The following is a 21,735-nucleotide window of genomic DNA, read 5'->3' on the forward strand; positions in this document are numbered from 1 at the left end:
TTTATCACTGTTAACTTCACTCTTGGTACTGTTTTTGCTATGTGCCATAGGATTTGACATGTTGTTCCCATTTTTGTTTGTTTCAAGATATTTTCTAATTTCTCTTTTAATTTCTTCTTTGTGGTTTTTCAGCAGTGTGTTGTTTAATTTTTACATGTTTGTAAATTTTCCAGTTTGCCACCTTCTACTGATTTTTAGTTCTATTCCATGTGGTTGGAAAAGATATTTAATATGACTTCAATCTTCTTAAATTTGTTAAGACTTGTTTTGTGACTTAACATGTGCTCTATCTTGGACAATGTTAGATGTGCACTTGAGAAGACTGTATATTCTGCAGCTCTTGGGCAGAATGTTCTGTATACATCTGTTAGGTCCATTTGTTCTGCAGTGTTGTTCAAGTGTGCTGTTTCCTTATCGATCTTCTGTTTCAACGTTCTATCCATTATTGAAAGTAGAGTATTGAAGTCTCCTACTATTATTATATTGCTGTTTATTTCTCCTTTCCATTTTGTCAATGTTTGTTTTATACATTTAGGTGATCTGGTGTTGGTGCATATATATTTATAATTGTGATATTTTCCTGGTGAATTGACCTTTTTATCACTATATAATGTTCTTCTTTGTCTCTCATGACAGTTTTTGATTTAAAATCTATTTTGTCTGATATAAGTATGGCCACCCCTGCTCTCTTCTGGTTAGCATTTGCATGGAGTATCTTTTTCCATCTCTTCACTTTCAGCCTCTGTGTTTCCTTAAATCTAAAGTGAGTCTCTTATAGACTGCATATAGTTGAATCTTGTTTTTAATCCCTTCAGCCACTCTGTGTCTTTTGATTGGGGAGTTCAATCTATTTGAAGTAATTATTGATAAGGAGGGACTTAGTATTGCCATTTTGTTAATTGTTTTCTGTGTGTCTTGTAGTTCTTTTGTCCCTCTTTTCCTCTCTTCCTGTCTTCTTTGATTTTTTTTGTATTGATATGTTTTGATTCTTTTCCTTTTCTTTTGTGTATCTTCTATAGGTATTTTCTTTGTGGTTACCAAAGGGTTTGCATAAAACATCTTATAATAGTCTATTTCAAGATGACAAACTTAACTTCAATCACATACAAAAAAATACACTTGTACTTCTTCCCCCCACTTACAGATGTCACAATTTACATCTTTTATATAGTGTATGCATTAACATATATAGTTTTATTTATAATACTTTTGTATTTTAACTTTTATCTTAGAATTAAAAGTGATTTACCCACTAGCATTATAGTATTACAGTATTATGTATTTGCCTATATATTTACCTTTACCAGAAAATTTCATATTTTATTATGCTTTCGTATTACTGTTTAAGGTCATTTTATTTCAACTTGAAGAACTCCCTTTAGCATTTCTTGTATGGCAGGTCTAGTGGTAACGAGGTCCCTCAGCTTTTATTTGTATGGGAAAGTCTTTATATCGTCTTCATTTTTGAGGAACAATTTTGCTGGGTATAGTGTTCTTGGTTGATCTTTACTTTCAGTACTTTGAATATATCACCCCACTCCCTTCTGGCTTGCAAGGTTTCTGCTGAGAAATTCACTGATCAGTCTCATGGGGATTCCCATGTACGTGACAAAACTATTCTCTTGCTGCTTTCAAAATTCTCTCTTTATCTTTGACTTTTGACAATTTGATTATAATGTATCTCAATGTGGATTTCTTTGGGTTCATCTTATGTGAGATCCATTGGACCTTCTGGATCTGGATGTCTTTCCCCAAATTTTGGAAGTTTTCAGTCATTACTTCTTTGAATCACCTTTCTGCTCCTTTCTTTCCTTTTACTCCTTTTGGGACTCCCATAATACATATATGGATCTACTTAATGGTGTCCTATAAGTCCCTTAAGTCTTCACTCTTTTTCATTCTTTTTCCTTTTTACTCTTCTGACTGTATAATTTCTAATGACCTGTCTTCAAGTTCACTGATCTTTTCTTCTGCTTGATCTAGTCTGATACTGAACCCCTCTAGTGAATTTTTTTGGCCCTGTTATTATATTCTTCTGCTCCAAGACTTCTGTTTGGTACTTTTTAGTAGTTTTTATCTCTTTTTTGATATTCTCACTTTGTTCATGCATTGTTCTCCTGACCTCATTGACCATCTTTATGACAGTCATTTTGAATTCTCTGTGAGCTAATCATTATCTCTGTTTCATTAGTCTCAGTTTTTGGAGATTTATTTTGTTCCTTTGTTTGGGACATATTTCCCTGTTTCTTCATTTTCTTTGACTCTTTGTTTAGGTATACGCACATTAGAATAAACAGCCACTTCTTCCAGTCTTCACAGACTGGCCCTGCACAAGAGGAGATCCCTACCACTTAGCCCAGGTAGAGATTCTGGGGGTGTCTCAAATCTTCACGCTAGTTTAAACCACCATTTTTGTTCTTAGTGGTCCTAGACATCTAGGTTATGATGGTCCCATCATTGCTCCAAGATGGGTGTGACAGAAGCCAGTCTCTCAGGCAGCCCCCAGAAAAGCTAGGAGGTTGGGTGCATGATCCAACTCTTTCTTTCCCCAAGGAGAAGCTTGGATGTGGGATTTTTCATCTGATTACTCTGTGCTGGGCTAGGGGAGGGACTACAATGAGTGCTTGTGTGATAATTCAACCACTGTCTTTGTTCTCAGTATCCCCCAGGTGTCTATAGTATACCCAGCTCCTTCTGCACTCTGAGACAAAGAAGACAGAAGCCAGTATCTTGGGAAATCCTCAGAAAAGTTGGAATGTTGGACACACAGTCTGACTCTTTCCCTCCCCAGGAAGAAGTTGGGAACTGGAGGGTTCCTTTTCATCATATGGCCCTGTGCCAGGAGCAGGAATTATAGCAATAAGGTATCTAGAATTTTCCTACCAGCATTGATGTGGCTGGTTTAATGCTTACCCAGGGTTCAGGAGCCCCTCAATCAATTTCTGGATTTCTCACAAAGGGAATTTGTCCATGCATTACTATTGAATCATTGCATTTATTGGGAGAAGGAGGGTCCAGGGCTTCCTATTCCACCTTCTTGCTGACATCACCTCCTCTGGTTTTTTTTATTTAAGACATTGGTTTTATCTACTTTTCTCTTTTCCAGTAATAGTCTAAACTCTCAAGAGTGTCCATTATCTTCCAAGGGAAAGCAAAAGGACTGTAAGGACCAACAGAAATCCATATTTAATAATACTAAAACTTTTATTACTTATATGTATTTGCACCTATAAATAACTTTTATGTACTTTATGAACTATAATAGTCTTAGAAATAGCTTTTTAAAAAATTAGATAGTACTACCTATTAAAAATCTTCAGCAGATGTTGAAACTGAAGATTTTTCTTCTATAGAGACTTTCATTACCATGTTACGAAATATAGTGTTAGTTTTGGGAGTGTGTTTTTAAATTCAACAACTCTCCTTGTTAACATGTCCTAATGCTAAATCTTGATACCTACTCCTGCCAAGTCTGAGTCTCCCCCAGATTTTGCTATCTAAATAGCACCCCATTTACCTAGTTTTCAGACAAAATACCTCTAAGTCAAGAATGACTCTTCCCTTTCTTGCATCCCCACAACTAACTCACTAGCATATGAGATCTGATCCATCTTCAAAATATAGTTTGAATCCAATCATTTCTTACCACCTTCACAACTATCACCCTCGCTCATGTTAGACCCTTCACCTGGACTATTGCAATAGTCCTAACTCAATGGCTTTTTTGACCATGACCCAGTAAATATTTTATATTTCAACTGAGTACACACATAGCTGAAAAAAAATTTTATGAAACACTACTTACTCTTACTATATGTAATGCACGCTGATATTTTATATTTATTTTAAAAAATGGGTCATAATACAGTAAATTGATTCAGGTTCTCTAATTGGTAATCTGTTATTGAAAAAGCTCTTCTCACTGGTCTCACTGCTTTCCCTCTTGCCCTCTATAGACAGCTCTCTACCCAGCAGCCAGATGATCTTTCAAAACACAAGTCATATTATTCCTCTGCTTATAACCCTCTGATGGCTTCCCATCCACTCAGAATAAAATCCCAATTCCTAAACATGAACTGCAAAGCTATAGACCTGACCCCTGCCTATCTCTCTGACCTCATCTCCTACCTCTGCTCAGCACTTACTCCACTCCAGCCACGCTGGCCTCTTGCTGCTGCTTAAACATACCAAGCTCATTACAACCGCAGGGCCTTTGCACTAGCTATTTCCTCTGCCCCGAATGCTCCCCAGATCATCGCATAGCTCACTCTCTCACTTCATTCAGCTATCCACTCAATTTATCACTCCACAGGCCTTTCTGGCCGTTCTTTCTAAAATTAGGTCTTCCTGCCCCCATCATTCTCAGTCTTCTTGTCCTGCTTTAATTTTCTTCATGTCATTTACCACTTCCTGGCATTATATTATATAATTACATGTTTATTTGTTCATTAGCTGTGTCCCTTAATAGACGTTAGTTTCATGGAGGCAGAGATTTCTGTCTTATTTCCTATAATTCTCTAGCACCTAGAAAAAAGAAGTCTGGCACAAAGCTGGCACTTGGATTTGTATGATTGATGACATGCTTTTTTCACCACGCCCTCCGAGAGCAGTTTTTTCTTTCACTGCCTCTCCTTGACTCACTCAATTCTTTCCATTCCTCAGCACTGGAGCCTATTTATCTCGCACCAGAACAGAAACCTTCTCCCGCTCAGCAAACAGCCCCTGAAAGTTTACCTTTAATAAATATTTCCAACCTCATCTAAACATAGAATTCTCTCTCTCATCCCTACAAAATACTTCACTCATTTTTTTACTCATAGTTAAAACCCATAGCCAAATCATTTTGTATGTAGCCTCTATATGGCTTTGTCTGTTTTAAATTATATCTAGAAGGCAGAAACTAAATCATCCCTACATTGATGAGCAGTATTTTGCCCATTGCTAGGTTCCCAGAGTATTTTTAATGAATATTATACAAGATTTTAACAAGTAGATGGTGGGATATTAATAGTTGAAAGAACATAAGTTTTGAAGTCAAATATATCTAGGTCTGATCCCAGCTGTCACTAATCCCACCTGAGTGACCTTGGGCAAGCTATTGAACCTCTCTGGAGATTAATGTATGTCAAATTCTTAGCACTACATCAAACACGGTAAACTCTCAACAAACTGCACCTATTAGTATTTAACTAGGCTGCTTGTGTGTCTAGTAGGATAATGCAGAAGATTCACGTACTCAGAGATGACTTTAGTGCAGGCCTCTCTCCAAATAGTTCTTTTGTTGCTAAATAGAAGAATTTCAATGCTCCCTTTTGTGGAGATGGTATCTGTGTAAGGAAGCTGCATATCCACTTAACTCACAACTTTACCGCTATGGGGAATTCTGGGCTCCCTGCTGCTTAGGGAAAGCAGAAGATCATTTTCTTGTGAGTTCTTGCTGGTATTAACCTCTCTCTGGCATCTAGTTTCCTTATTTGGGGGGGAACAAAATAGTTTCTTCTGGCTATTTTCTTTAAGCAACCTTGGTCTCTAACTACATTTGTTTTTTTACTTTATTCAAGTTCAATATACACCTATGTTCATTCATTTATTCAAAAATCATTTCTTAAGGGAATGCTCAGCATGGTACTAGTAGCTATATAAGTAGTGGTCAACAAAAGACATAATCACTTTCATTGTTTAGTGTGTGGTTTATAGAGCGTACAAATTTTAAGAATTTCCCCATAATCCTAAGAAGTAAAGTGAGAGGAAGGGTAAGATGGTAAGTTATTTTACATTTTGAGTTCTCTATTCTTTATGACTTCTTTTACTTGAAATTTAATTGACTAGTGCCCAATGAGATGCATTATATAATGAGGTGGAACATGAAGCCCAATGGGATAAAAGTCAACAGACCCGGTATCAAGTTCTTCCATTAATAGATCTATTTGTAGATTTTCCATTAATAACCCTCAGGTCTTAAGCAATTCACTTTACATCCTAATACCTCAGTTCTCCACAAAATTACGACATTTTACTAAATATTCTCTAAGGCCCCTTCTGGTTAAAAGAATTCTATATTCTTGTAATTCTAAATTCCTTCTCAAGGGAAAATAACTCGGTATACTGGTTTCCACAGATTTTAAAGTTCACTATTTGCAATTTTGAATATATGTCAATTTCACAATTCCAAATTGTCAGACAAAATGTCTTCCCTGAAAAAGTGTCATCTGAAATCAATGTATACAAATTGAAAAAAGTAAACTGAACACTGGCACGATCACCAACACATCATGTGTACATAGCATGGGTTTCTTCTATATAAAGAATCATCACCTGGAAAGAAATCCTTTTCTGAAATATAAATACTCCAGCCTGAATCTCTTCAAAATCTCTATCAATTTGACACACTCTTTATCAAGAGATTCTTTGTGGTTTCCCAAGCTGTTCAGCACTAATATGCACAGATTTAGCTTCTCTTCCATGATATATTTGAATTCCTACAAGAAAAGTCACAAAACAAATGCCACTATTCCAGTGTTAAATATAAACAAATGACAGAGGCAATATAAAATGGTGTGGCCATTCTCATCTCAATAATATTCACTGTTATTGGACCCTAAAATTCTAATTGAACAGATACCAATTCTCAATTGCCCAAAGATTGATTATCTTTTGGTTTGATTATCTCAATTTAACAAGTATGGATTGCGACCTATCGTGTGCCTAAAATTAGTTTTATTTTCTTTTTTCTTAAAATAAGTGGGTCCCTGAGCATTTCATCAATAATCACAATTGCTTTAAAATAGGATAGAACAAGGAAACACAATAAAATCAGTATTTGTTGATTAGCATATTTAAAAGCAACTTTTAAAAAAAGGTTAGTTTGGCAAAGAAGTTGAAATTAATATTCCAGAGTTTTCAGAGTTAACTTCCTGCTTTAGCTTAACTTAGGAGGCTGCTGGGTGTTAGGAAGTCACCTGGCAGTCAAGAAGTAGAGATAATAAATGATGGATAAATTAAAGAGATTTCTTCTTAATATGCTTCCTTTCTAACAAAACTTGGAATAACTACCTAAGAAGTTCCCATTTTTCCAATGTTCTGCTAATTTCTGGGATAATAAAACTGTCAATCTCAGGAATAAGATTCTTTTGCACAATAATCATTCTATGAAAGTTAGAGAATTTTAATAGGTCAAGGAAAAATCCAAGCTTAGACTAGCCCGTTCTCACAAGGATTCAAATAAAATACACTTTTTAATTAAATCATCTTATTTATTCTTTGTCTTTCTGACACATATCACATATCCTCACACTCACTCTCTCTTTCCTCCCCCTCACACTCACACACACTTATCCTAACCCTCATCCTCTTACTCTCACCCACATATGCACACTCATACACATCCTCAGACACACACTCTACACATCATCAGACTGAGATGGCAGAAGGCTATAATCAAGTCTTATAAATGGTACTGTATATAATAAATATTACCTGGATTAAGAAAGTAGAAGAAAAACCAGGAAGATCACAAATTATAGAACACTTACAGTAAGCTTGTTCTCCCACTTCTGTTTCACAGTAATTTCTGGATTAGTTACCCACTCTAGAGAGCTATCAACAAGGGTTTCAACTTCAGAAACTTCTCCATGCTGAAAAAAGAATTCCACATCTTCAATTAGGAATGCAGGTGAAAAGCATATGATACTACATGAGAAGATGTAATTTAGACCAAAGTTCTACTATATAGGTAATTCAGGAAGACACCAGAGAGAGTTCCTTCTCATCTAATGCCACCCAGTGACTTTCTTTTATCCCAGGATGTTGCCACGTGTAGATGTCAACTCTCATCAGGTGCTCTATACATGCTGAATATATACAGATAGAATCATTTTCCAGAACAAAACCTACCCGTTTTCATTCCCCTCTCAAGTAGAAAGAAACAAGCATTTTCATGGATTTTTTTCATTCATCAAACTAAATGCTACCTACTATAGCTATGGACTGTGAAAGGGACTGGAAAAACCAACATGAAGATGTTATTCTCTGCTTTCTCTGACCATCTAGAGTTTCCAGTCAAAAACCAAAATGAAGACAGAGGTACTAGCCATTAGCTAGAAGGAAACTGTTCAATAGATAGCATGTCTTCAGCCCTTTGACACTAAAGATTGACCTGTAGGAAAAATAAGCTCAAGAAATCAATATCTAATGGTCAACCTGTTAGTTCTGATTGCCCCAGAACTAGAAGATCAACTTTAGGAAGATTTGAGAAAAATCTTCTCTTTTCATAGTAGGCTTAATTTGGGTCTCAATAACGCACAGATATTCTTGTGCTCAGCAAGCATAGGTCAGTTATCTGCAGACATTCATAGCCAGTGAAACACCACGATACACGTATGTTACACAATACCAGTTTCTGAAGCATAGCTGTGAATTTCACTCCCTTTTGTTCTAGTTCTCTCAGTAATAGTAGCATTTCTTGGTCCATCATCATGTCGAGAGGGGACAAGTTGATTAAACTGTACTGCCACTCAGTTTCACTGTCCTGAAACAATTACCAAAATTTCCACAACTCTGTCATTCTAATAAAGAACACTCATTATTTTTATTTTATGAAAATGCTGCCCATGGGTCAATGTAATTGTCCCCATCAAATAATACTAAATAGTCATGGAATCCTCCTACATCCCCCCAAAACTGTTCACATTTTTCTCTCTAGGATGGCTTCAACTTAACATTTATTCATTCTTAAGGAAAACTCATTTATCCAATAGATAATATTTACATGTTATGATATAAATTGCTATGGCTTTAATTTTATGAAAATAGGGGAAGGTAAAGAAATTCATAGGGGAAAAAAAAACTGTTGGGGTCGGGGAGAGCGCTCAATAAATCCCATTGAAAATAGACTGGTTTCTTCTGTCTCTCTTCCATTCATAGAAGACACTCTAGATGATGTTTCACAAAGCATATTTCTTACACTTCTCTCAAAGTCTCCATCTCCTGTGATATTTTACATATATGACAACAATACATTTAACTTTCTTCTTGCTGTCTGTTGGAAAAAGGTCAGATGGTTCTTATTTCCAGATTCCAATTAGAAGGCAAACTTCCTAATCCATCAGTGGGGTAAACTTCAGAGCCAGAGCTTTGCCAGCTGTTTAACCTGTTTAGAAGTCTAGAACTTTACAGGCTGGCATCTTGACATCATCATTATCTCAAAGGACTGAGGATAGAAACACACTGCCGTGGCAGATTTGCCCCCATTCCATTCAGTCTGGCAGTTTGGCCTGGTTTCAAAAACACAGGAAAATGATGAGTATTTGAAACAGAATGTCAGGAAAGCACAGCCCTCAGCAGAATGTCCACGGCTGCCTGAGACCACTTCAGATGAAGGCAGCATATGTTGCCCCTGCATCCTTGGCAGGAGTAATTCAAATAGCATTTGCCCCAAAGACATTCTTCCTCTCCTTTCAAGGTCACATCACAGCTGTCAACAGGATGGATTCTGACATATCCATCATCCACAGACATGGAGAGACCATCAAAGTAGTGAAAATAAAGCAATTTGCTAATAAAACATTTCCTAACATAACAAGCACAAAACTGGAAAAGTACAAAGGAGTGAAAATACAGTTTGCAGGGGAGGAGGGGGGTCCCAACATTTCATCCCCAAGGCAGCTTTTGATTGTTTATTCCCTTGTGTAAATAATTGGGTCTACCTAACAAACTGAGATTTTTTACACTAATAATTTATTTTGCCATTTTAAAATTAACCAAAAACATATAAAAATGCTAATTCTTGTTCAGAATGTAATAATCACTGTCATTAAATTGGGTTGGTGCAATTACATCCTAAAGCAAAGAAATTGCATGTTGTTCCTGAGAATCTTTATTGTTGGTAGATACATTTACTTTGGGGGTTTGGGGAATACTAAAAATTAGCTCATGGATCTCTACTGCGACCTTTAGGACCCTAGGCTGGAGATCAGTGCAAGTAGTTTGTCCTGAAAAATACCAAGACTACAAAGATTTAGAAAGCCCTGATTCACTGAATGCACACTTCCACATCCCCATGCTTGAGCCTCACTATAGTTTTCAGCAATAATGTGAAAAAGGCCCATTATTCCAGGCTAAGAGACTTTATACTTGGATTCTAAAAACTATCAACAGACACCCTCAAAACATCACAGGTGTTTTTCAGCAAGCTATGGGCCTTCATTTAATAGTAAGCTATCACATGTGGTGATAATTTTTTAAAGGTTTCCGTTTGATGGTGATTACCTACCTCTGCAGACTGAGCAAGAATGAGTTCACAATGTAAAGACTTTTCTCCTTCAGTGATGATACTATTACGCTCCCCACTAACGTTCAACTGGATCCCATTTCTTGGGGGAAACAAAAAAACAACAACAATAATAGTCCAGTTTGGGTAGGTGTGCTTCCAACATTATGTTTAAGTCACCAGATCAGGGTTTGTTTATCATCAAACAATCAGTAAGCACTCATGTGTGTCAAGGATTGTATTAGGTACTTAGGAATACAGAGAGAAATAAGAGATAGTCTCTGTCCTCCAGGAGCTGCACAGACTCTAGGTGGTTGCAAACAAGTAGGCTACACCTTGTTTTTTTTTTTTTAAGAATTGGAGTCAATAGTTAAAAATTAGAAAATTTCACTAAAAATCTAGATTGCTAGCTCTTCTTAAAAAAATCAGAAGATGTGACCACACTAAGTCCATATAGTCTTGATGCAACTACTAGCTGGAGCTAAGCAGAGCGGCCCCCTCGGCCTTTACCCGGGTAATGCACTTTTCTCATTTGTCACTCTCATAATGTAAATGTGTGCACCTACCCATTGGTTTTGATCATTTTTGTTATCTGAGTGGCTCCTGTGGACTCCTGGACTAGCATATTACACATATATAGAAACAAACGATTATAATAGATGATGTGGTAAGAACAACGGATGTGGTAACAACAACAGGTAAGAACAACATGCCACACATGTGCTCAAAAGTATTACTTCATCTCAAGGTAAGAGAAAGGCAAGGGAGGGTCACGGAAATCCTGGAAAGAAGTTCTCTTCGAGAAAAGCAGAGAAAATATCACAAGTACAGAAGAAAAGCATGTGGCACATTCAAAGAACTGCATATAGCTCAGTAGGCCAGTAATGCAGGGTCAAGGCACAGGAGAGAAGGCTGGTGAGGGGTTGCTCTGTACTTACATGATGAGTTCCTGTTGCAAGTGCTGTAACTCAAGAGCCAGTTTGTTTTTATCCCCTCGTAAATTCTGGAACGACACACAACAGTAGGCTGTACATGTTACTCTGGTGGGGGATTAACATTTACATTTAACAATCCCACTTTGCAAACTGTGAGATTATTATGGTATACCTCTATAATGCTTCCATATTCAATGATGGTTGACTTAAGTTCTTCTATACTCAAATCCTTCTGAAAAGTAGAAGAGAGAATTACTCACAAATAAATGTATGAGTCCACCAAATCATATTTATTAAACTAGCCATCTGAGCTACAGAAGAATTGTAAATGCTCAATGATGAGACCTTCTACCAATCTCATTATTTGAAAACTGAACCAGTCTGTGTTTGTAATTAAAACCACACAAAAAGTATGCGACAGCAAGGCATTGGTGTCATTATGTTCTGTGTTTGCCTGGTCCAATGAAATCAAACTCCGAAACATAATTCTTAAGTCCAAGTCAAAATTATATTTATTATCATGATATACTAAGAAAAAAAAAATAAGTCTTTACTGCAAATGACTAATGAATTATTAAGGCACCCAATTTTATCCAGTTCAAATGATATCTCTGTTAAAATCATAGTTTTGCACAGCAAGACCAGAGGGTACGGTCAGTGTCTGACCTATAATTTTATCCCATGACTAGCATGGTGCCTGGTACAGGGGAAGTACTCAGTGAATACCTTATGAATGCTGAGCAGAAGTGCAAAGTGGTGGAAAGACGAGAGTTATGGAGGAAGTGAGCAGCCACCACTACCACAGTGTCACGACTTGGAGACACAGGACAACCACAATGAAGAGATAAAGCTGGTACAATATCCAGTATCCCAATCAATGTCCACAAGCCATGAATGACCCCCTTGAAACTGCATAATTGCAGGGAAAGGAAAAGAAGAGAAATATTGCTCTTTCTTCACTTCCCTGTCTGGAATGTGGAACTTTATTAACTTAAGCTGTGTGCTTCTTGTGTCCCTGAAAGCCACCATAATCAACATTTCTGTAGCCAGCATCCTTTGTTACCAGAAAGGATTTGATCACAGGATACAAGGATAAGTAGAAAGATACCTATCTATTTATCGCTCTCAATCAATCAACCAAATCAATCCATCAAGCTAGGAAGAAAATAATTTGGGGATATATTCTTCTTCTTCTCTAAAATGAATGACTACACACTCAGTGGTGTTATTATGAAGTAAAACTGCATCACCAGTATCTAGCCAGTGACTGGTAAATACACAGTGATATTTGTTGCATAAACGCACTGCCAGAATTGAGAGAAGATACGTGAAAACTAATCCCAGATAGAGAAATCAGTATTCTTCATTCAGAAGAACATCTTTATAAGTACTATAAAGGAAATGCTTGTGACAGAATTTTAGAATCAGATATTTTAACAGGGGTGAAGTTAAACAAATGACCATCTCCTTTATGATTTGCAGAGAGCTAGCCAATCCCACAGGACTTCATGGGAAGGGACAGTACCAACCTTCCTCAGACTCGCATCTTTACTAAGTAAACTGTTCTCGTAAGTGCGTAACTGCATCTGAAAAGAAACAAATTTAGGGAAGGCCATTGGAATATTGCTTTGGTAAAAGACAGTGTCACAAAATCATTCCAACAGAGAGACATGTTTCTGAAGCACCTTTAACATGCATGTGTTTTTCACCTTATAAGGAACTTTCATATCAGCCTCAGAACAACCCTAGAGGCCAAGGTCATTGTCCCCACTTTACCAGCGAGGAAATCGAAGCTCAGCACTATTCGGAGACTTGCCCAACGTCACACACAGTAAGTGACAGAACTGAGCCTAGAACATGAGTCTCCAGCTCCAGCCAAGTGCACTTCCCACTATCTCACACTTCATTTAATAAGAGGACAAACGCAGAGTCTGCATTTTCTTGGTGAAAATGAAAATCTAGATAGTACATGAACACAGACTCCATGTGGACATATAGAAGGCTCTTCTTTTTTATTTATTTATTTATTTATTTTATTTTATTTTTTTATTATTTTTTTTTTTCCCCTAAAGCCCCAGGCGATAGTTGTAAGTCATAGTTGCACATTCTTCTAGTTGCTGTATGTGGGACGCGGCCTCAGCATGGCCGGAGAAGCAGTGCGTCTGTGCGCGCCCGGGATCCAAACCCGGGCAGCCTGCATCAGAGCGCACGCACTTAACCGCTAAGCCACGGGGCCGGCCCAGAAGGCTCTTCTTTTAAAAACGTTTGGGGGCCAGCCCAGTGGCACAAGGGGTTAAGTGCGCACACTGCACTGCCGCGGCCCGGGGTTCACCGGTTCGGATCCCGGGGGAGCACCGATGCACCGTTTGTCAGGCCATGCTGTGGCGGCGTCCCATATAAAGTGGAGGAGGATGGACACGGATGTTAGCCCAGGGCCAGTCTTCCTCAGTGAAAAAAGAGGAGGATTGGCAGATGTTAGCACAGGGCTGAGCTCCTCACAAAAAAAAAAAAAAAAAAAAAAGTTTAAAAATGTTCAAGATTTCTTTTAGCAAAGTGAATATTAAAGATATATCAGTTTATTCAAAACAAAAGCAAGCTTGCTGGCATTGGCTTCTAAATACAATATAATGATAAATATGTACAATGAGTTGAAAACCTAGAAAAATAATCATCATAGTCAAAAGTAGAATCATTATCATAATCATATATTTGATATCCATTTATAGTTCTAAAGGTATTTTAACATAATCATCTCATTTGAATTTCCAACAAGCTTGTGGATTAGGCAGAAAATATCATACCCATTTAGTAGATGAGAAAATTAAGACTTAAAGAGGTTAACTACTTGCTTGAGGTTATAAAGCTTTTAAGTAGAGAAGACAGTATTTGAACCCATGTCTTCTGGCTCTTTCTACTAGTTTATGACAGTTGTGTTTTCAGAAGACAACCATTCCTAGAATTAAATTAATTTTAATGTATAAATTATAATTGCTATATGTATATACACACATGGAATTTGGATGTCTGCTGGGAAACTTAAAAATTCCACATACAGACATGAAATTTAATCATTTCAAACACATACTACAACAAAAAATATCGCTCAAATAAACCATCAGAGATGACAATAAGCATGACACAAATTCCTAAATTTATTAATAGCCGTCTTTTATCTCCTGATGAGGATGTATGGCAGATATAACAAAAATATATACTAAATACAGACTTTTTAAATGCAAAATAGATAAAAATCATTTTTGTAAGGTATCATCCCTTAATTCAATCAAGGATAGATTTTTCCCATCTCTCCTCATTTTCTGTGCTAAGAAGGTACAATGGCTGAAATCTTCCCTGACATGGATTTACAAAATCAGATACTGTTAAGTTAGAAATTGCCACTCTAATAAAAAAATATAAATAAAAACAAGTATTGGCAAAGATGTGGAGAAATTTGAACCCTCATACACAGCTGGTGGAAATGTAAAATGGTGCAGCCACTTTGGAAAACAGTCTGGCAGTTCCTCAAAAGGTTAAACAGAGTTATCATATGACCCAGTAATTCCCCCCAGGTATATTCTCAAAAGAAATTAAAACATATGTACACAAAAAAAGTTGTACCCAAATGTTCATAGCAGCATTATTCATAATAGTAAAAAAGTAGAAACAGCCCAAATGTCCATCAACTAATGAATGAATAAACAAAATGTGGTATATCCATACAATGGAATATTATTCAACAATAAAAGGAAATGAATTATTGATACAGAGCCGGCCCCGTGGCTTAGCGGTTAAGTGCACGCGCTCCGCTGCTGGCGGCCGGGTTCAGATCCCGGGCGCACACCAACGCACCACTTCTCCGGCCATGCTGAGGCCGCGTCCCACATACAGCAACTGGAGGGATGTGCAGTTATGACATGCAACTATCTACTGGGGCTTTGGGGGGAAAATAAATAAATAAATAAAATTATTAAAAAAAAAAGTTTTGATACATGCTACGGCATGGATGAACCTTGAAAACATTATGCTCAGTGAAAGAAGCCAGTCACAAAAGACCACACAATGTATATGACTCCATTTATATGAAATGTCCAGAACAGGTAAATCTATAGAGACAGAAAGTAGATTAGATTAGTGGTTGTCTAGGGTTGGGGTTGGTGGGGGGTGGGGAGAATGGAGAGTGACTGCTAAAGGGATTTCTTTTGGGTTGATAAAAATGTTTTAAAATTGGTTTTGGTGATGGTTGTACAACTCTGTGAATATACTAAAAACCACTGACTTGTATACTTTTTTTTTTTTTTAAAGATTTTATTTATTTATTTTTCCCCCCAAAGCCCCAGTAGACAGTTGTGTGTCATAGCTGCACATCCTTCTAGTTGCTGTATGTGGGACGCGGCCTCAGCATGGCCGGAGAAGCAGCGCATCGGTGCGCGCCCGGGATCCGAACCCGGGTCGCCAGCAGTGGAGCGCGCGCACTTAACCACTAAGCCACGGGGCCGGCCCGTGACTTGTATACTTTAAGTGAGTGAATTTAACAGCACGTGTAAATCAGTAAAGCTGTTATAGTAAAAAAAAAAAATAGAAATTGCCTTTTATATAATTCAGACATCTTGAGGAGGACAAATTTCAAGATTTATAACCAAAGGTTATTGCATCAATGACTCAGATACACCTTCATAGAGTAACATTGGTTTGATGAAAGAAAATATTTTACCAGTATCTGGGAAGTGCTTACTTGGTGCTCTGTCTCAGTTTTAGACAATTCCTCTATCTTCTTTTCCAATTTATATATATCCATAATGTTCTTAGTATTCTAATGTAAAAGAAGATAGTATTCTTAGATTTAGACCAAAAAATTAGAAGAACATCACAAAGTCTTTTTTAGGAAATGGTATTTTCATCATTAACATCGTAATACATTTTAAACTAAGGGACAAAACTTAAGACTCTATCCAAAAATAACATGATGTTTTAACATGACCATCCAGGAACACTCTCAGTAGTCCCTTCTTATCTTCCATTTCATCTCGGCCACTCACTCCCTAGTCACAACCTTCAAACTCATTATTACCAGCAACTATGACACCTCCATTATCTTAATTGCAAGCATCTCATTCTTCAACCATCTTTTGGGATTACTTCTTTGAGCACCAACAAACCTTCAATCCGCATCGGAGCCTGTAATCCATTGATCCTACCACCTTCTCATTATCCTTCCACCTTCACATGAACTCAGTCCCCTCTTTACTTGGCTTAAATTCTTCCATGATCAGTCATTATAATCACTCTCTTCCACACCCCTTCAATTGCTTTGCCTCTCCCCTACGTCTTAGTATTTGCTTAATTTCAGCTTGCCACCCACTCCATGCCAACACCCTTTCAGATAAACACTGTTAAAGAAAAACACAAATGAACCAACAGGTCACACGTTCAATTCATAACCTTTAACCTCAATGTTTACTGGTGATCACATCATATAATCCTACCCCATTCACATGGCCATTTGCCTAAATTAGGGATTTGAAAACTACACCAACTTCCCCACCCCACTCCCACAGGCCAACTCTAGTTGACCACCTGGTTTTGTACATCAAGTTTTATTAGAACACAGCTGTGCCCATTTGTTTTCATATTATCTATGGCTGCTTTCACACTACAATGGCAGAAGTGAGTGGTTGCAACAAAGGCCTTTTGCCAGGCAGGCCTAAAAATATTTACTCTCAGGTCCTTTACAAAACATTTGCCAAGTCCTTCATTCCTCCTCTTTCCTTGAACGTCCAATACCTCCTCCAACATCCTCACTCTCAGCTGATGACTTTGCTTCGTATTGCACTGAGACAGGAGAAAGAATCAGATGAGAACTTCCATGTGACCTGAATATATAATAAATACCTTTGGATATGTTCTAAAGCTTTTGCCGATCTGAACACTTCTCTCCACCTCTACTGCTACTGCTTTAGTCTAAACCTCCATCAGCTTTTGCCTGGGTGATTACCAGGCCCCCTAATCGATCTCTCTGCTTCTCCCCTTGCACCACTACAGTCGATTCTAAACCCAGCAGCCAGAGTTATCTTGTTAAAATAGAAATTGGATCATGTTACTCTTCTGCTCAAAACCATCCAACAGGGGCCAGCCTGCTGGCGTAGTGGTTAAGTTTGCGTGCTCTGCTTTGGCAGCCTGGGGTTCACAGGTTCAGATCCCACGCATGGACCTACGCAGCACTTATCAAGCCATGCTGTGGCAGGCATTTCCCATATAAAGTAGAGGAAGATGGGCACAGATGTTAGCCCAGGGCCAATCTTCCTCAGCAAAAAGAGGAGGATTGGCAACAGATGTTAGCTGAGGGCTAATCTTCCTCACCAAAAAAGTAAAAAAACCCGTCCAACAGCTCCCATCTCATTCAGTGTAAACAGGCAGAGTCCATACAATGCTTATATAAGACATGTGGGTCTGGCTCCCTGCAGCTCTCTGCCACACCTCTTGCTACTTGTTCCCTCTGCTCCAGCCAGGCTGGCCTTGCTGTCCCTCAAAAGTAGCAGACAGGCTACAGCCTGAGGACTTTGAGTTGGCTGTTTCTTCTGCCTGAAAGGCTCTTCCACTGATAAACCTCCTTTCCAGTTTTTAACCAAATGATTAACTTCATAGTGCTACTTTTCCTAACCACTCTAGTTTAAATTGCATCCCCCTACAATTCTGTTTTCTGCTTTTCTTTTCTCCACACCATGTAACATGCCAGTTCCACATGGGCTATTTTGCTTAAGCTTGTATCCTCAACACCTAGCACATAGAGGTCTCCCAATGAATATGTGTTAAATAAGTGAATGAATGAGACTGAATAACTACCCAAACCATTGAGCTGCTACTCTTCACAATGCATCAGATTTTTAACTCCTAAAGGAATCTTAGCTAGCAGTGACATCTATATGCCTTTTCTAATGTAAATCAATAATTGCAATGCCATCTCATGATGAAGTGTTCTAAATCTCCTTCCTCTATCTCAATTCTAAATTGGCTTGGCACAATTCTTTGATGCTGGTCAATCATCTTAAGTATGAGGAGAAAATATCTTACATTGGGAGCTTAATGGTAAAGCACTCATTTCACAAAAACCTGGCTTGTAGATACAACATATCTGAATCTAATGTAGCAGTTTTTTTCCAATCTTTAATTGTTCCTTTCCAACCCACAGTGAAATTTTTTTAATGTCCAATTGGCCCATATTTTGGATAATATATTTTTTATTGGATAATATATATTTGGAAATACCTCTGATAAACTTACATAAAGCCCAAATAAAAAATTGTGCATAATACTTAGCATTCAAAAGGTACATATAGAGAATTTCCCTCCAAAATAGTAACTTACTAGTAGCTTCATTACTTGTTCTTTCAATGCTTTAATTCTGTGGCTTAAAAAATATATTGCATAGAATTATTCCCTTTTTTAGAGATTTTACTAATATTTCCTAACATAAATGAGGTACATTATGGTTAACCAAATGGCTTCACGTGCATTATCTTAATCTCCAAAGGAACTGTAGGGAATAGGTATTATTAACCCAAAGAAGATAAATGGTTTTTCCAAGGTCAGACTTTCAGCAAATTTAAGATCCGGGTCTTAGACTCAAGACTTTTGCCACCTACTTCAGTGGAATAATGGAAAATAATTAGATAATGTCTATACTTCTTGATTTGTATACTTTTTAGATAGGTTAATTTCATTTCATCTTAAATCTGAATTTCTTAAATCCCATTTCTTCCACAAATAATTACAAAGGCAATAATGTACTTCTGTTCAGATGTGAGAGTCCTATCCACTTTGCCTCACTTGTCATTTGACAAAGCAACCTGGTTTTTCGCCCACAAAAGCCTGAATATTCACCTGATTTCTATTTAACCCAGGCTCAGGACCCACGACTGTATGATTTCCATAGGTCTATCTGAGCCTGTGTTTAATGATTTCAACATACCTCTTCTTGGAGAATCCGAATCTTAAGAATCAGGGCCCGGTTTTCTGTCTTCTGATTCATTAAGAGAAAAGTAATTAAGAAGTATTTTAGAACTTTATGATAATATCATATTTTTACCTCCAAGGCTATCAATATTCTTTGCCTTTATCAACTTTAAATACGGCATTGACATATCACAACGAGCCTAGTCTGAAAATATTCTCATTATGGGGTTAAGCCTTTGGCTTCCAGTTTCTTGAGATCTATGAGAAGTTACTCTGGTCCTTGATTCAATCTAATTATGACAATTAGATTAACAAAAAAGGAACAGCCTGGCTTCTTTCCTTGCTACTTTACCACCATACACTTATGACAGTAGTGTGAACTCACCTATTTAAACAGCACCTTGAAATCACAAAGGGTTCTAGGTTTCTACTTGCAGCTGTGGATAGTCCAGATTCAACATTACCAGAACATATGAATATCAAAAACTATGTTATAATTAAGAGCCCCAAATTCAGAACCATCAGAAGAAAAAATATTCCAGGACAGGATATATGCCAAAATTTTAACAGTAAATGTTGTGTGTGGATAGGACAGGGTAAGGATTTTGTGAGATTTCTTTTTCTTTGTTAATATGCATTCCCTTATTTTTATAGAGTGAACAGGTATTATCTTTAGAATATAAAAATAAAAGGGAAAATATCTCAGGCTAGGATGTCATTGGAACAAGAATGAAGGAACACACACCACATAATTGGAATCAGAAGACCTGAGTTCAATTCTAGCTCTATCATCTATTAGACAATTGACTTTGAATAATCAAAAAGTATCTCTGGATTTTACCTATAACTCTAGTAATTTTTTAATGAAGAATAGCGATGTCTGTTTCTACCTCACAGAATTTCTATGATGACCAATGAAGTGAAATATTAAAAATCCTTTTGAAATTGTAAAATGATATAAAATGCAAAGGATTAGGATTGTATATCTAGGACTCTGTCCCTTTAATAATAGCAGCTAACATTATTTGCCCTATCAGGAAATGGGACATTGACTGCTTTACATGCATTAACTCATTTAACCCTCCCAGCCCTAGGGTAGGTAGTACTGTCATCTCCATTTTGCATATGAGGACACTGAGGCTTAAAGAGGTTACATGGTTTGCCTCAAGTTACACAGCCTTCAGAGTCAGGACTTGAATGCAGGTAGGCTGACTCCCAAGGGTGGGCTCTTGATCATTTTTTCACATTGCCTCCATGCAGAAGCTCTTCAGTGGCCCCAAACTGAGTCTTTGCTGTAATGCACCCATAGAGACTTGCAGAGTCACTGACACTCAGTGAGTCTAGTCCCCACAATTTACTATTGAGGCAAGAGCTAAGTGTTGGTTGTGGGAGGTCACAAATGAGTGACACAGGCTTGGAGCTCAAGTCTCCTGATGACTTACAGACTTAAAACTAAATTAGTCTGAAGGACTTTCAGCTGATCTCCACCATCATTAGCAAAGCTAATACTACTGGAATATACCAGGATTTTGAAGATTATTACTAAAGCTCTAGATAATAGTTTAGCATTCTCAATGAAAATGATTACTTCTCTGGTGGTTGAGTTAAAGCTTAGTCTAAATAATGTTTTGCTCTAAAAATTACAAGCCTGTGTTTATTTAGTGTAAGGATTGATTTATGCAGCTTCTTAGTAACCTAAGTACTGAGAGAACAGTTTTTTTTAAACCTGAGAAAAAGGTGAAAGTTTGAAAAAGAATTTTTTTTTAGAAAATGCAAGTGGTTTTTAGCATCAGGTATTTACAAATTCACCCATCAACTTCAAGAGGCGCACCAGAGATCTTCTAGATCTTCACAAACCATTGTGAATATGAATAATTTGTAAAGAATTTTAATCTTGGTTGAAAAGAAAACAGTTTTTTTATCCTACCTGCCTTTACTTTTCTAAGGTGTTACCAATTCATCAGCCTACTGACTTCTGATTTTTGCCTCCAAATAAACCCTATTGGATTTCAGCTATGTAAACTATATGCCAATTTCAAAGCACTTGGATGACTCACTAATTGTTTGTTCTGGGCTACAATCATGGTCTTCTGCTCTTCTGAAGCATCCATACTAATTTTCAGTTCCTCCAGTTCTTCTTTTAACAGATTTGTTCTCATAATAGCCTGGCGGGCACTGTGAGGGTGGGGGGAGAAGGCAATGAACAAAACCTCAAATATAACTGTCATAGATACTAAGTAAAGCCAAGGACTATTTTTGGACCCAAGTTGAAAACCACTGAAAACTTAAAAACCAGATGCCAACAATAGTAAAAATATACCCACGATCTTTCGCAGTCCTTGGAAAAGGAAGGGATTTGGGGAGAATGTGGTGGGGAAAAAGGATAGAAGGAAACAAACGTATTCCTGAAGATAAAGATTTGGAGACTCCCATTGAAATCCATCATTGGCGGAATCACATGGTTCTTTCCTTCTACTAATAAGATGTAATATTAGTTAATGCAATTCCACAAGTATTTATTGAATAATACCATGTTTCAGGTGCTATACCCTGCAAGGGGGCCTATGATGGTGGACAAAAGAG

At 37.4% G+C, this 21,735-nt stretch overlaps 1 protein-coding gene across 1 annotated transcript in view; it reads right to left on the reverse strand.

Annotated features, from left to right (window-relative positions):
* IRAG2 (inositol 1,4,5-triphosphate receptor associated 2) overlaps positions 1 to 21,735 on the reverse strand; it is a 94,079-nt gene that overhangs the window by 50,752 nt on the left and 21,592 nt on the right. Inside the window, 10 exon segments of the mRNA XM_087442668.1 lie at positions 6,316 to 6,479; positions 7,533 to 7,634; positions 8,393 to 8,527; positions 10,271 to 10,370; positions 11,206 to 11,270; positions 11,375 to 11,434; positions 12,732 to 12,788; positions 15,935 to 16,012; positions 19,169 to 19,219; positions 21,210 to 21,327. Coding sequence (XP_087298794.1) covers positions 6,316 to 6,479; positions 7,533 to 7,634; positions 8,393 to 8,527; positions 10,271 to 10,370; positions 11,206 to 11,270; positions 11,375 to 11,434; positions 12,732 to 12,788; positions 15,935 to 16,012; positions 19,169 to 19,219; positions 21,210 to 21,327 — 930 coding nt within the window.

Source organism: Ceratotherium simum, chromosome 17, assembly GCF_057802395.1.
Source record: "Ceratotherium simum simum isolate JZ-2026a chromosome 17, ASM5780239v1, whole genome shotgun sequence".
Taxonomy (NCBI): domain Eukaryota; kingdom Metazoa; phylum Chordata; class Mammalia; order Perissodactyla; family Rhinocerotidae; genus Ceratotherium; species Ceratotherium simum.